The following is a 16,018-nucleotide window of genomic DNA, read 5'->3' on the forward strand; positions in this document are numbered from 1 at the left end:
ATAACACCTTTGATCATAACGAAAAAAATTAATAATATCTCAGAAAATGCACATTTTAGTGCTGGGTTTGTATCTAAGGGTAATCATTGTTTTTGGGAATTTTGGGATCTTTTTGAAAATGCTACATAAGAAATCAAATTCTTACTAGAAAAAATGATCAAGGCCTTGCTTGTATTCTGACTCCCACAACCTACAAAGAGAGAGACTATGACCTCAAACTTCAATGGACATATTTTTAACGAACAAGGAACACCTCCTCAAACAAAATACAGATTATTTCAACAGCAATTGACTAGGAGGATACAGAGTAAGGAATATCTAACGCCAACCTTTCCACAGTACAGAGTGAAATTGCTCATAAATTGAAGATTCTCGGATAAGATATGAGTAAAGCTTTGCCTTGACTATTTGCATGCAAATTGACTTTCAGTAACAATACAGAATTTTGTCCAATATTATCTCTGATTTTCTTTTGGCGAGTCTTATCAAACAGAAATATGCATGAAGTTTCGAACATGTAGAAGCCTTAAACAATTTGTATTTTTAATATTGTTCGTACTGAGGATTTGAACCTTAAAATTGAAAAAAAAAAAAAACTATTACTGAGAACTGATTATTGCCCTTACCATTGGTATTGCTTTTATCATAGCTATTGGTAATATTATTATTATTATTACTATTATTATAATTATCATTATTATTGTCATTATTATAATTACCCTATTATTACTGGTATTATTACCACTTTTATAAGTAGTAAATTTCTCCTTACTCTTCCATCACGCCAATTATATGTATCCTTAAACCTTTTTTATCAAGTTAAACGCACCCATAGACATTGCAATCTTATCCTCCTACGTATAACCACACTCCCTATATCATAACAGAAGAAACTTAGAAATATTGCTGCATAGTACCTAAAATATATCAAGCTCTGAAAATCAATATTATAACCTTGCAACTACCCCCCCCCCCCAATAATTATATGCGATTTTATAGCTGATATTTGCCGTATGGGTTGCACCTGTCAAAAATACCATTCCATAGATAATAGACACCCCACAAACCGTTAAAATAGAATTACCATGCAGCCACAATGTACCCTCAATTTAACCCTAAAACATATACGCCTTAAATTTAAAAATAAACTCAACACAATGTTAAAGACCATATATATTCTTATATATCATACTATATATAACAAGCTTCTCCTTTATTTAGAATTCAATAAACCTTCCCCCAATATTCTATAATTCCACTTAGTCTTTTTCACTCCTAATGAACCTTACGCTAGACACCGCATCTCCTCCATACTACCTAGCACCTTCTCCACTTTTCTGATGAGAAGCATTAGGCTTCGAAATGCCTTGGCATAAAGTCCCTTCTATCTCCCAAATTTTGCTTGTATTCCATTATTCAATAAATGAACCAATCTATATCCACCAATATATAGTTTTGTGACTTCATTTCATACTCCTGTTGTTCTATTATATATATATATATATATATATATTATTAATTTTATTTATCAAATATTTAAATATTTTTTTATTTAAATATTTATTAAATATTTTTATGTGCACAAAAGTTATCCATGAACATATGTTTCTGTGTACCACCCGCTGTCGTTAGCATGGCTAAACTTTTAACGAGGATCGAACTTGTAACTGCCCAATTGGTAGCCTGATGTTTTCCCACCAAGCTACGATACCCCGTCAAATTTTTATGCACTATTTTATCGCTTTTAAATGTAATATCTGTTGTTTTTTGTTATTAGCGATTCTGTTGCATTCAATTACACTTACCTAAGAATTGAGGGAGTTACCTGCCCTTTGTTCATTTGCCCCCCCCCCCCGCCCCATTTTTTTTTTGCGGGGGGAAAGAAGAAAGGATACTCAAGAAAGAGTCAGAGATCCAATAAACTTGACTCAATGAATAGAGAGCAATTATGCGAAAAATTAAAGACAATGTGGATTTATTGAATTGAGAACTTCCAGCATTTCGATCGATGTATCCCCGATCTACTTCAAAAATATGTACAAAATTTTGAACAGATAGCAGTCTTAAGCAATTCTTAATTGTATCTTAGTATTGTTCGTGCTGAAGATTAAACCTTATAAAACATCCAAAGCAAAAACTCGACTAACTACAACTGCTGTAAATAATTTATCTTCCTCTGTATACTTAAAGTTAAACAGAACTTCTATGAAAAAAATTTCTTTGCAAGAACTACTCATCTGTAGATCACAATACCACAGGACTGCTTCTCAGCTGAATACAATATGGTTGTTTTCAAGTTCAATATTAAATTCTTCTTACATAATCAAATTCTGCCTACTTTGAACAATCATATCCAATGCTTTCAAGGTGTTGTCTCATCGCCCACCTGATAAATTCATGAATTCTTATCCTTGAGTGGTCTTTAGGCCATGATAAACAGCGACTCTTTTAGTACAAAAAATAAAAAAAAACATAGCACCCCACCTCTTAATAATTTAAAAAACAGCAAAAAAAAGTACCTGTTGAGGATAAATGTTGTCCAAGTACCACCTAAAAGATGTACAATGAAGACGTTTCCGTAAAGCTTTCCGTTCAGTAATATCCCCAAAATCTGCGTTCAAACGAGCATTGGGAAACATCCGGAAGAAATATTCCTGCAAAAAAATGACGATTATTTGATAGAATTATTAATGGCATAATGCGTAGACAAATTTACAAATGTAAATGTTTAGTTTGGGACAAAAAAAAACAACTTTTTTTCTAATGCATGAAAAATAAAAGAAAATGGGGGTTTGTATTACTGTACACATAGATTCCAAAAAGTTATCAAAAAACAAATATATAACAAATAAATGTTATCAAAGGCAAGATAAGTTACTTTTCTACCTAACTGGATATATTTTTTGTGTTTTTATTCAATGTAACGTGTTTATTCAGCTCGAAAACCATACAGTGTTTACCGATGTATTGGAAAATTCAAAATGGCGCCCGACACTCTCTTTAACATGGTAAGTTTGGGAAAAGGTGTTATAAATAATAAACTAGAGAAAATACTGTTAGAAATTTGCTCATTATATGTTACCGTAACACAAGTTGATATATATTCGGTGTTTTTTTAATAGTATTTTGTCTAGTTTATTATTTATAACACCTTTTCCCAAACTTACCATGTTAAAGAGAGTGTCGGGCGCCATTTTGAATTTTCCAATACATCGGTAAACACTGCATGTTTTTCGAGCTGAATAAACATGTTACATTGAATGAAAACAAAAAAAATGTATCCAGTTTGGTAGAAAAGTAACTTATCTTGCCTTTGATAATATTTATTTGTTATATATTTGTTTTTTGACAACTTTTTCGAATCTATGTGTACAGTAATACAAACCCGAAAATGGTTACCAAGGTTTGATGCTGTTCTCTTGTTTCTTTTCTTGGCAGCTGCAACATCATCTTAAAAAGACATTTTATTAATTCAATTATGGGTCCATCTTTTTCTTTTTTTTTTTTTTTACAAGGTGGTCGCCACTTATCAAGGTCCAGAAGCCACTCGGGGATAAGGGCTATTGCATGTACAGTACATTAGTGTTGAGATTTGATAAAGTGTCTTACTTAAGGGGGCGGTTCATCAGGAATTTGCTTATGTTGGACTTGAAGACATCCAAGTTGTAGTCAGGTGGGAAACAGGCAAACGGAACAGAGTTCCACAGGTGTGCACTTCTAAGAAAGAAGCTTTGTTCATGGAATCCACGCTTCGGTTTTGGCACAGATAAAGAGTGGGGAAAATTTTTGACAGTGGTTTCAGCTAGACGGGTGTTTTTCGTAAAAGATTGGCGAGGGGGGGACCAGGAATTGGAGCTCGGACGAGCACTTGCCATGAAAGTAACGATAAAACAAAGACAGGCTCGCAACATCTCTTCCTTAATTTTGAGTTGCTTCTTGCAATCTTTGGATGAACGTGAATATTCTAAAGAACAGGAACTCGCATTATTACATTGCCTTTACACCAAAACTTAAGCTGCTACTTATCATATTAATTCAAACCTATCTATGTCACATGACTCAACAAACCAATCTGATATCTACCCTCAGATTGAGTGACAGGTGAATCTCAGAAAACTTCCTTGGTCCAGTGACTGTTCATAGTCGAGAAATACAGGAATTTAGCAGATGCTTCCATTTTGCTTGCGAGCTAGCTGTAATGGTTGATCAAAGAAATCCGCTCTCAGTAGATTAGGGTTAGGGTTAGTAGATTAGGATGCCAAGTTCAGGATATCTCAACACTTTCTAGACTGGTGATTGGTCCAGAACATATTACTCCTCAAATTAAATTGTGAGCTAATGGAGAAAGAACAAGCCTTCATTTTTGGATGAAAGAAAATTTAAACTGTGTAGAATACACAGAAAATATTCATTTACACATAGTGCCACATACTTTTTAGAGGCTTGGTAGTTCCATAACCAAATTTAGACAGACATGTACAATAACTGCTGATTTTTATAGGTTTTAAGTGTGATTTTTGGATCCTTTGTGCAAAAAACTTTGTCTGTATTGAATTTTTAATGTTCTAGAATCCGATTTATGCACTTTTTTGCAACAGAGTTGTAATTTAAAAAAAAAAAATATTTTGGAAACCACTTGGAATTGTCAGCTCAAATTTTCAGGATTGTTTAGTTTTTATGATATCAACAACTGGAGAAAGTTTGAAAATATCTGAAAGGTATGAGTGACATTTTCAAAATTTTCTGCATGATTCGATATGGAATTACTTGGGCTCGGCATTTGATGGAGTTATGTGCCAGATTCAGGGTATCTCAGAAACTGAGCACAACTGGATTAGTTATTGGTCGATGATTTGAGTTCAAGCATAGCAAACATGCCTACTTATCAACAGCAGTATTGATGAAAAAACAGTTGACTTTTTCAACCATAGAACACATTACTCCTCAATGGAATAGTTTTTAATTCAAGTTTTTTTGGAGGCCTCTAGCAAAAGACTATACCACTTTTTTTCTTTTCTTTTTTTTTTTTTGACATTTTATAAAAGTAAAGCCTCAGAGTTCGATCCAAACCATCTTTTAAAGGGGACTTTAGCATGCTTTGGCTTGATTCAGGGTCAAAGGTATTTTATTCTGGCTCTAGGTTACGTTAGGTTGTTTTGTTTTATGGCATATCAACACTTTTTGGGTTATTTAATGCCGAATCCAGTTATTTTGGAAATAGTATTCATGTTGCATCCAGTTATTTTGTGGAAGGTTTTATTCTTCAAGTTCTTTGTATTTTCAATCGCTAGTTTGTAGTGTTTGGTTTGGTTGTTTTATAGTGGATTTTATTGTTTTAGTTCTTTGCCCTGCAGAACATGAATAACTTTTGCAATGAGAGAGAGAAAAGGGTTACAGTATTAAGGTTTAGTACATTTCAAGTTAGGAAACCAGTCAGGAAGTGGGGGAGATAGAAAGAGAAACAGGGAAAAAGAAAAAGGGGAAAAAGGTGTGTTGTTTTTGGGTTTGCAGAACATAATTAAGTTTTGCAAAAAGGAAGTAGAAAACAAAAAAGCATCAATGTTAGCTGCATCTCGTCTCAGGAAGCCAATATCTTCAAACAGCCTGATCTGGTAGCACCAGATTCTGGCTCTGATCACATTAAAACAAATGAGAGAGAGAGAGAGAGAGAGAGAGAGAGAGAGAGAGAGAGAGAGAGAGAGAGAGAGAGAGAGAGAGAGCTCAAATAAATCTACCCGATATTGATCCATCCAGACGTAAGCTACCCGGAGCAAATTTCTCATTATTATATTCTTGCCCTTTGGGGACATGTAAGGACTATTTTTCCGAAAAACATGGCCAACTCTCGAGCAAGGAATTATTTCAAGACGTCCTCCACACATCCACATCTGCAACATAAAAAACAAATGTTAAAAAAAAGAAAAAAAAAAAGTGAATTATTATGCAGAGCTTATCTAAATCTACTTAAGCATACAACTATAATGGCGCAGGATCTTTTGGATCTGGTCGATGAAAACCAACTCAAAAAGCTTAATCATTTCTACTTTGAACACTGATAAATCCAAGATGATCTCATTTTGGCCTACTATCTCATCAACGGGCATTATGATACACCTCAAAACCTATCATTCACTCCTGCACCAGAAAGAGGTCTAGGCGGACACTACAAGAAAATATAAGTTAAAAAAATATGTGAGTTTTTTTTTGGTCACTATTACATTTCTATTATGTATAGCTTGTCTAAAACTACTTAAGCACACAGATAAAATATAATCCATGGCATTAAATATCCAAATCACCACCTCAAAATAATAATCCACGTGTCATGACCAATTTCGACAATTTGACATTTTTTATATGAAAATATAAGACACTTAAATATTAATCCAATCTTGACAATCCACTCAAGTCTTCATCCATCCACATATGCAACATAAAAATCAAATGTTAAGAAGAAAAAAACATGTATTTTCAGAACAGAAAAATTGCATTTCTACTGTCTAATGCTTATCTAGAACTACTTTATAATGGTGCAGGATCCATCAAATCTGCCCTATGAAAACCGACTCAAAAAAGTTTAACCTTTTCTACTTTGAGCACTGACGATTACGAGGTGATCTCGTTTTAGCCTACTATCTCATTTTTTTTATTTATTTTTTCTTTTTACAAAGGCATCACCACATTATCAAGGCCCAGAGGCCACTCAAGGATAAGGGTTAAAGAGTGTGCAGTAGAAATTGGAAAATATAGTAATCAAAAATTGGTAAATTTGTTAACTTATATGGAACGGCTCATCAAGAACTTATTTACGTTAGACTTGAAGACAACCATATTGTACTCAGCTGGAAAGCAGGAAAACGAAACACAATTCCACAGGCGTGCAGTTCTAAGAAAGAACCTTTGTTCATGGAATCTACGTTTAGGTTTAGGCACAGATAAAGAGTGGGGGGAATTATTGATAGTGTTTTCAGCTAGACGAGTGTTTCTTGTGAAAGTTTGGCGAGGGGGGACCATAGACTGAAGCTCAAACGAACACTTTCCATGAAAATAACGATACATCAGAGACAAGCTCGCAACATCTCTTCTGTGAGACAGAGGTTGCAAGGAGGAGAAAAGGACATCTCCTACGAGGCTACGAAGTCTATTTTGAACTCTATCAAGGCAGGACAAGTTCTTTCTAGCAGCTCCTGCCCAGATGTGACAACAGTATTCCATCCTTGGATGTACCTGGCTCTTATATAGATAGAAGTATGATTGTTTTATTTTTGCCAAATAATTTGAATTGAATAATCCAAGGCACACAATAGCAAAATGACCATGACACTAAAATCTTAATCTATGCAGCGCATCCATTCTCAATAATCCACTTTAGTTGTTAGGGAGGGGGGGGTGAAGGGGCTAAAGTTTCTCTTTTAAAGTTTTTCATATGATGATTTTCAAATTATTTAAATTAGTTCACTAAAATCCATTTAGTATTAAAAAAAAAAATTTGTAATCAAAATTGATAATCAAAATAGCTGAGATTTGCTGAAGTAATTTAATAATTTGAAGTTAATATCAATGTCTCTTCCATAAAATAAATGCAAGCTATAAATTGTTTTTAAAAAGAATAAAAATGTTTCTAATATAATTAAAAAAAAATTTGATGAGATGACGTTGCATGTTTTTAAGATTTCAACAAAAGGGAAATATTTGTTTAGATTAATCAAACTATTGTTTTCATCTTGGATGTTTATTTTAAGAGAGTCAAACTATTTTTAATATACTTTTTAAAAAAAATCTGGTGATGAGATGACGTTGCATGTTTTTAAGATGATTAGATTATCCGCAATACTTGGATCACGCTATTTAGTCGCACAATGTTTCAACGTAAATTCTGACCTTCTTAAACTCAAAAATCTGTATGAAATTTTGAATGGAATCCTTTATTTAATCCATGGGATTAGCTTGCTCTCGTTCTGTTAGGCATGACTGGGTAGAAGTCTTCAGTAATTCAAAGTTACAATTATGACAATGATCCGTTCTAAGTTACAGGATTCTACAGGTTGAAGGCTCAATCCTCAGTGCAGACGATACTAAGAATACAATTACAAATTACTGAAGACATCGGTCATGGTTGACGGAACAAGAGCAAGCTACCTTCAAGAATTAAATAAAGGGTTCCATTTGAACAGAAGATGACCAAGGAAAACGTGGAAGTGATAAGAATGGAATTAAGAGAAAGAGGGATTAATAAAGACCTGCCCAGAGATAGGTTATTTTGAAAGTCAATTTCTTAAATCCGTCCAGTGCATGCCAGCATATAAAACTTGATGATGATGATGATGCAGATAACACCTACACAGCATAAAAAATTTATAGAATTTTTTTGTACCAGTAAATTTTAAAATGTTTATTTGTAGAGTTTGGTTTGGTTGTTTTGTTTTACGGCATATCAACCCTTTTCAGATTATTTAATGCCGAATCCAATTATTTTGGAAATAGTTTTTATGCTTCAAGTTCTTTATATCTTCAAATATTTATTCATGTTGCAGTTATTTTGTAGAAGGTTTCTATTCTTCCTACAGCAGATGTCCTTACAGTTATATCGCATAGGATTAGCAAATCTCTCGACGGTGGCAATCTTTCTAGGGCAATTGCTCTTGACATATCTAAAGCCTTTGATAGGGTATGGCATAAAGGTTTACTTCATAAGATCGCTAGCTATGGTATAGCTGGAAAAGTCTTCTCAATTATTAAATCATTTCTTTCTGATAGGTTCATAAGAGTAGTAGTTGAGGGGCAAAAATCAGAAGCTCACAGTATTAATGCCGGTGTCCCTCAGGGATCCATCCTGGGCCCAACTCTTTTCCTGATCTACATTAATGATCTTCCAAATCATATCCTTACATCATTTGTAGACATTTATGCTGACGACACTACCATTTATGGTAGCACATCTAAGACAGTAAACGAGCAAGTTCTCTCCAATTCTCTCTCCTCTGATCTTGAGCACGTAGTACAATGGGGAAAGGAGTGGCTGGTTACTTTTAATGCATCTAAAACCAAGCTTCTCTCTTTACATCATCAACATTCTAATCCACATTTGTCATCAATTGAAATGAATGGCTCTCGTCTTCAGGAGGCCTCAAGTTTTGACAAGCTTCTGGGCTTGACCATTACTCCTGATCTTAAATGGAACACGTATATCAAATCTGTTGCCAAGGCCACTGGAAAAATGGTGGGATCTTTCTATCGATCCAGTAGATATCTCACTGCTGATGCTATTCTCTATCTATATAAGAGCCAGGTACGTCCAAGGATGGAATACTGTTGCCACATCTGGGCAGGAGCTGCTAGAAAGAACTTGTCCTGCCTTGATAGAGTTCAAAATAGACTTCGTAGCCTCGTAGGAGATGTCCTTTTCTCCTCCTTGCAACCTCTATCTCACAGAAGAGATGTTGCGAGTTTGTCTCTGATGTATCATTATTTTCATGGAAAGTGTTCAACTGAGCTTCAGTCTATGGTCCCCCCTCGCCAAACTTTCACAAGAAACACTCGTCTAGCTGTAAACACTATCAATAATTTCCCCCACTCTTTATCTGTGCCTAAACCTAAACGTAGATTCCATGAACAAAGCTTCTTTCTTAGAACTGCACGCCTGTGGAATTGTCTTCCGTTTTCCTGCTTTCCGGCTGACTACAATATGGTTTTGTTCAAGTCTAAAGTAAATAAGTTCTTGATGAGCCGTTCCATATAAGTTATTAAATTTACCAAATTTTCATTACTAATGATTACTATATTGACCAACTTCTACTGTACACTCTTTAACCCTTATCCTTGAGTGGCCTCTGGGCCTTGATAATGTGGTGATGCCTTTGTAAAAAAAAAAAAAAAAAAAAAAAAAAAAACTTTTTTTATTTTCAATCGCTAGTTTGCAGTGTTTGGTTTGGTTGTTTTATAGTGGATTTTACCGGTTTTTGTTCCCTGCCCTGCACAACATGAATGAGTTTTGCAATGGGAGAGGAAAAAGAGTTCAGTATTAATGTTTGGTACATTTTAAGTTAGGAAACCAGTCAGGACGTGGGGGAGATAGAAAGAGAAAAGGGGAAATGGGAAGAAGGAAAAGGGAGAAAAGGTTGTTGTTTTTGGCTTTGGTTTTGCAGAACATAATTAAGTTTTTCAAAAGGAAATAAAAAAACAAAAAGCATCAATGTTAGGTGCATTTTGTCTCAGGAAGCCAATATCTTCAGACAGCCTGATCTGGTAGCACCAGGAACTTAAGAGAAAGAGGGATAAATAAAGACCTATCCAGAGGTAGGTTAGTTTGGAAGTCAATTTCCACAATCTGTCCAGTGCATGCCAGCATATAAAACTTGGTGATGATGATGATGATGACGATGATGATGATGATGATGCAAATAACACTTACACAGCAAAAAAAATTTGTAGAATTTTTTTTACCAGTAAATTTTAAATTAGAATTATGAACGATATTTGTAAAATTAAAATCAAAGAAAAACCATTTTATTTTTTATAAAATTGCCTGTATGATAAATAAAAAAATAAAGAAAAATCTGTATGATGTACGTACCTGCGACAAACTGAATATCATATTCCAAAAATCAGGTAAATTGATCAAGTAGTTTTATTTTTATTAACAAAATCATTTTAAAGCAATTAATGGGAATTCATAGGCATTACAACATAAATCTAAGAAGTATGATCATTGTTGAGTTACCTCCCTTGTTTATAGAGATCTTTTTTCTAACTAGCGGGCGAGACAGTCACTCCTTGGATGCTTATAAAATTTTATTCAAAAATAAAACACTTTGATCAATTTTCGTTACATCATGAGTATGTACACCGTACAGATTTTTCTTTATTTTTGTTTTTTAATAAACGAGAGAATTCTGGACAAAAACTGAAAAACCATACCCTGAAAGACATTTCCAGATTTTCTCCTCCCCAGAGGTCCATACCAGGATCGTATTTGCCCATCTTTTCAAAATAATGTCTGTCGATGGCAAACAGACCACCCGCCATGGTTGGGGTTCTGAAAATAAAAACATACTGATTTTTGTAAAATTCTTGCAATAAATATTATCATTATGCCACACATTTATATAAACCCTTCACTAATCTTTATTATTTAAGAAATTAAGTACATAACCAAACTGGAAGGGAGTAAGCATCAAATATTTGGTTCCTGTGTTTTAAACTGTAATTCAGGCTGTAGAGAAATAAAAAGAACAACACGGGATTACAGTGTAGAATAAGGGGTGATGTCCCTTGAAAAGAGACAATAGAAAACGAGTTTGAGCATCGAGAAAAGAACACATGTTAACCCCCGTGAGCATAACGCCCATGGGAGAGACAGAGTTTGGACACGTGTAGAGCCTGCACGTAAACTCTCCTCGTGAAACAATGTCAAACGAAACAGAGTAGAACTCTAGACTGATCGATCCACCCCCCCACTCAGCCGGTAAACCCACTATTGAAGTGAATAATGTTTTATTGTGTTGTTCGGTATTGCAGTGTTGTCATTTGATCGTGTTTGTCAATAAATATTTGTCCATTGCACTTGTGTTACATTTAGTATTTATTTATGCTGGTAGGTAGTTTTGTTTGAGCCTTAACATCTACCACAAGACCATTAAATTAGATGCGGGTCTTTTCAAAATATTAAGCCCTTACTCCCTTCTTGTAACAGAGCTGCTAGCGCTGTTAGCAGCAGCAGCTGTATGGCAGATAACATATGCAAATGACCAAGCCGGCTGCGCGAAGTGACGTCAAAACAGAGACAAAAAGACACACGTTGGCGGAGAAGCGATGTTTGGAAAAGCATGTGTTTGGAACATATGGTTGATGTCACAGCAGAGACGAATATTCCCACATGGCTGGAGAAGTGACAGAAGAAACATGTGTTTGAGACATGGCTGAAAAATAACAGAGAGTGACATGTGGGTGACGAGAGTGCTTTAAAAGGACATGTTTAAAACTATAGGCAGATTAAAAAAAAAAATGAACCGATTATCAAATTGACTGATTACTGATTAATCAGTCTTTGATAATTGGCCAATTACCAATTAATCTTTTCTTTTTTTTTTTTTTACATAGGCATCACCACTTATCAAAGCCAAGAGACCACTCAAGGATAAGGGTTAAAGAGTGTACAGTAGACAATTGGACAATATAATAATCGTTAGTAACGGAAATTCGGTAAATTTGTTAACTTCAGTGGAACGGCTCATCAAAAACTTGTTTACGTTAGACTTGAAGACAACCATATTGCCAATTAATAGGTTTTCTAATGTCAATTTATTAGCAAATTTTGTTGTCATAAATGACACTAATATTAATTATATATATATATATATATTTATACATATAATATTAATCATACTTATATTAATATAATTAACAAGTTAACTCCTTCTGTTGCTTGCCAATGAAAATTTATCGAAGAGACATGCATTGTCTACCCTGTATTATCAAATAACAGGCACGATGCACCGTTAACATGTAGACTTTTACAACTGCTTTGAATTTGAGGTAAATAAATGTAAACATATGGAAAATTTCCCTCCTTGTTCTTCCTATCTGATTTAACATCATTATTTTTTACTTTAAATCACTGTCGATGAAAATTATTACTTAATTTTTCAGTTTTCATGTTGAGGAATTGTACACTAAATTGCGACGATCTTATTTATTTAAACAGAAAAATAGTAAAACGTTAGAGCAGCAGATTATATGAAATGCTGTGTCAGCCATCTTGAAACATCTTTTCATTTTGATCCAAGGGAGATAACTCTTTGCTTTTCGGTTATTTCCATTTATAACACTACTCTAATAGCTTTTTTCCTCGGACAGCTCCTATAACGTGGCTGTTATGCTGGAACTGTGTTTGTTACATTTTCAACCTCCCTCAGACCTCCATACCGTCTGGTACCATTGCAAAGGAACAAACAAACAAAAAATAAATAAATCCGACTCGGCTTTATTTTCCGTTTTAGCAAAAGGCATTTATTTCCAAACAACTTCTGCTTCTCGTTTTTTTTTTTTTTTTTTTTTCATACTACTCATGTTGCCTGCCATGAGATTCACAAAACCTCGCCGTCTTGACACTAGCTTAAAAGTTCCTTGCCGCCACCACAAGGCCACACGTCCATCTCACTCAGCTTGCACTTTTCTTCTCCCGAGCTCACACCTCGACTTTACACGTACGTCCATGTTTCCCGGCATGCACTTTGCTTCTCTATTTGACCATGTGCTGTCCTTTGTTTCTTTTTCTAGTAATGCAAGCCCCCACACACTTGCTAATTTGCGTAATGCTTAAGCAGCTGCTGCTGCTAATACCTTTGCTAGCCAATTATCCTGACATTTTCACACGTACTCATATGAGCTCAGTTACACTTGCTTTTAAAATTCCCTCCATACTCTTTATTTCCCTGCCCGTACCAACATGCAGAAATTTAAATGTAATGTCAACAAACATCTTCATGCAGAACTCCACATCCGGGTTGTAAAATGCCACACTCTCACCAATCTTCTAGAGGTTGAACGTTAAATTCTTAGTACAGTTGATACTAAGAATATAATTATGAATTACGTTAAACCGCTTCCTGGTCACGGCTGATGGAACGAGAACAAAATACAAGATTGAATGAACGGTTCCATTCAAAATTACGTATTTACGGAGTTGGACATATAGAATTTCAATTCAACAAGATCTATCTGAAAAAGGTTGGAGGTTATGTTAGCCAAAAAGTTTTGGGAATAACATTGCTAATATGAAAATGACGACAACGATGATACGGTCAGAACAAGAACGATGGACAAGAAAGCCACGGCACACGTTTGAGGTCAGTGATTTGTCGGTGGGGCCATGTGGTGTCATAGTAATATGCTTTATTTGGGAAAGAACAAAAAAAAAAATTTTTAAATCATTCCTTGTATGGAAGACAGGGGTTCATACCTTTCCCCATAGAAGTAGTATTTACATGATTATCTAAAATCCAATTGGAGTTTCACAAATAAAATAGAAATACGGCCACATATAAACAAATGCATACTTACTCAATAGGGTTAGACGCAGCTTCTTTATTGTTTTGATATTTGGGAGGCAAACGGTCCCATCGATATTCCAGACCCCAACTGAACCCTCCTCGTAGAAGAGGCGATGCTTCGTAGACAAACGTATCTGGATTTATTGTATCTATTACTGGGATCGTAACAACTTTACGATCTTCGGAGATACGACTCAGCAACGGCTGCAACCATTTTATGTTCACTTCGATGTGACTGTCAAAAAATACCAAAACCTAATAAAAAAAGACAAGATTTTTATTAACATTACGACGAAAAAAAGAAAAGAAATACACCGGTTCAAGTTGAAGGAGTTTTGTAAGGAACTAGTAGGCAGTGAAAGATATGCTTAAATATGATATTTTAATTCATGCAGATTACATATTTATTATTATAGAGACAATTCTGCATCGATTATTATATTGAACCTAATACATAGTAGTGAAATCAAAACTAAAAATATATATAAATATAAATTCACCTGTCATCCCGATTGTTGATTTTGTTGGTTGGTTGTTTTTGTTTTATGGCATAACCACTTTTAGGTTATTTAATGCTGAATCAAGTAGTTATGAAGAACAATTTTTTAATAGAATATATTTGTTTTTTTTTAAAGTCAGTTTCTATTTAACCCATGGTTGAGACCCTAACAGGTACTACCACTCCAGGTCAGAGTGGACCTAGGAGCAATGGCAATTAAAGGGTGGCTCCACACTCCCTAAAGCCTGAAAGCTGGGGCTTCATCATCGGATATAGTTTAAGGTCATATCCAGGACCAATATATAGTAGTGAGATCAAAACTATATATATATATATATATATATATATATATATATGACTTAGGTGCCATCAGTTAGAATCGAAACCAAAACATACAACTTGTTATCCTCATTTCTTAGCATCTGAGACATGCCCATATATATACATCTATAAATATAAAAGCGAAAATGTATGTATGTTTGTATGTGTGTTCGCTTTTTCTGTATGTCTACAAAAGGCTTTTTTCAGAGAAGCGGTTGGTCGCTTCACAACTTTTTAAAACTTTTTATATCACATATAAATCGTAATATCTCACAGTTAACAACGAAGCTCGACTGTCTATTTAATTTGCTCAATTTCGGGAAGATAAATATTCAACATTTGTCGCTCGCCGCATGTGGGTTAGTTTTTTTCCTATAACATCTTGGGGAAAAAAAAAGCGTTCCGCAGTAAATTAAATACTATCCGCAGTCAAACTTGACCTCATTAACTCATTGAAATAGGCACCTGCCAAATCAAAGTAACTAAATAAATTCAAACGTGTTTCCGTTAGCATCTCGCGGTGGGCAATGGTTAACGTCGCACGTTTATTTTCACGCTTTAATTTACAACTTTGCCTCAACGGTTCGGGTTCGATCCTCATACTTACTTTTTTTTTAACCCCCCCCCCCCAGAGTTTCCACACACACCTACAAACACGCGGGCAACGCCGGGTACCCCTCGCTAGTATATATATATAAAAGCAAAAATGTATGTATGTATGTATGTGTGTATGTTTGTGTGTCTGCTAAAAACTTTTGACAGACAGAACAAAAATTCACAAATTTGGTCTCATATGAAAGCCCCATCCTTCGCCCGACAAATATCGAAAAATTGGCCAAAAACGTTAATTTTTTCACCCTGAAATCAACACTTTTCTACAGGGGGGGGGTCAGCAAAAACTGTTCTCTCATGACGAGATCAGTTCTACGCATGCATCAGATGACGTCATGACCTGATTTAGTTTAAATATTTGAAGAACTGACATAATGTCATGTACATCGTGTTAGCTCAGTTGGTTAGAGCGTTGGGTCATTATCTAAACGTTTTGGGTTCGAATCGTAGTATGAGATGCCTTTTTTTTTTTTCGATTTTTTAAATTTTAATATTGAAGCAGGGTTATTTAAGCCATTTTTCCCGTAACGTTCGT

General features: G+C 34.8%; 1 protein-coding gene across 2 annotated transcripts in view; it reads right to left on the minus strand.

The window, feature by feature from the left end:
- The window catches only part of LOC145263793 (polypeptide N-acetylgalactosaminyltransferase 11-like), a 77,449-nt gene that overhangs the window by 16,234 nt on the left and 45,197 nt on the right, over positions 1-16,018 (minus strand). For both annotated transcript variants that reach the window (XM_080120851.1, XM_080120852.1), the window contains exons 6-9: positions 14,062-14,306; positions 10,918-11,035; positions 5,736-5,888; positions 2,520-2,654 (exon numbers count right to left, since the gene is read on the minus strand). In XM_080120851.1, coding sequence (XP_079976977.1) covers positions 2,520-2,654; positions 5,736-5,888; positions 10,918-11,035; positions 14,062-14,306 — 651 coding nt within the window. The remainder of the gene's footprint in view (positions 1-2,519; positions 2,655-5,735; positions 5,889-10,917; positions 11,036-14,061; positions 14,307-16,018) is intronic.

Source organism: Euprymna scolopes, chromosome 39 (assembly GCF_053919585.1).
Source record: "Euprymna scolopes isolate OS-2025 chromosome 39, ASM5391958v1, whole genome shotgun sequence".
In the NCBI taxonomy this organism is placed as follows: Eukaryota; Metazoa; Mollusca; class Cephalopoda; order Sepiida; family Sepiolidae; genus Euprymna; species Euprymna scolopes.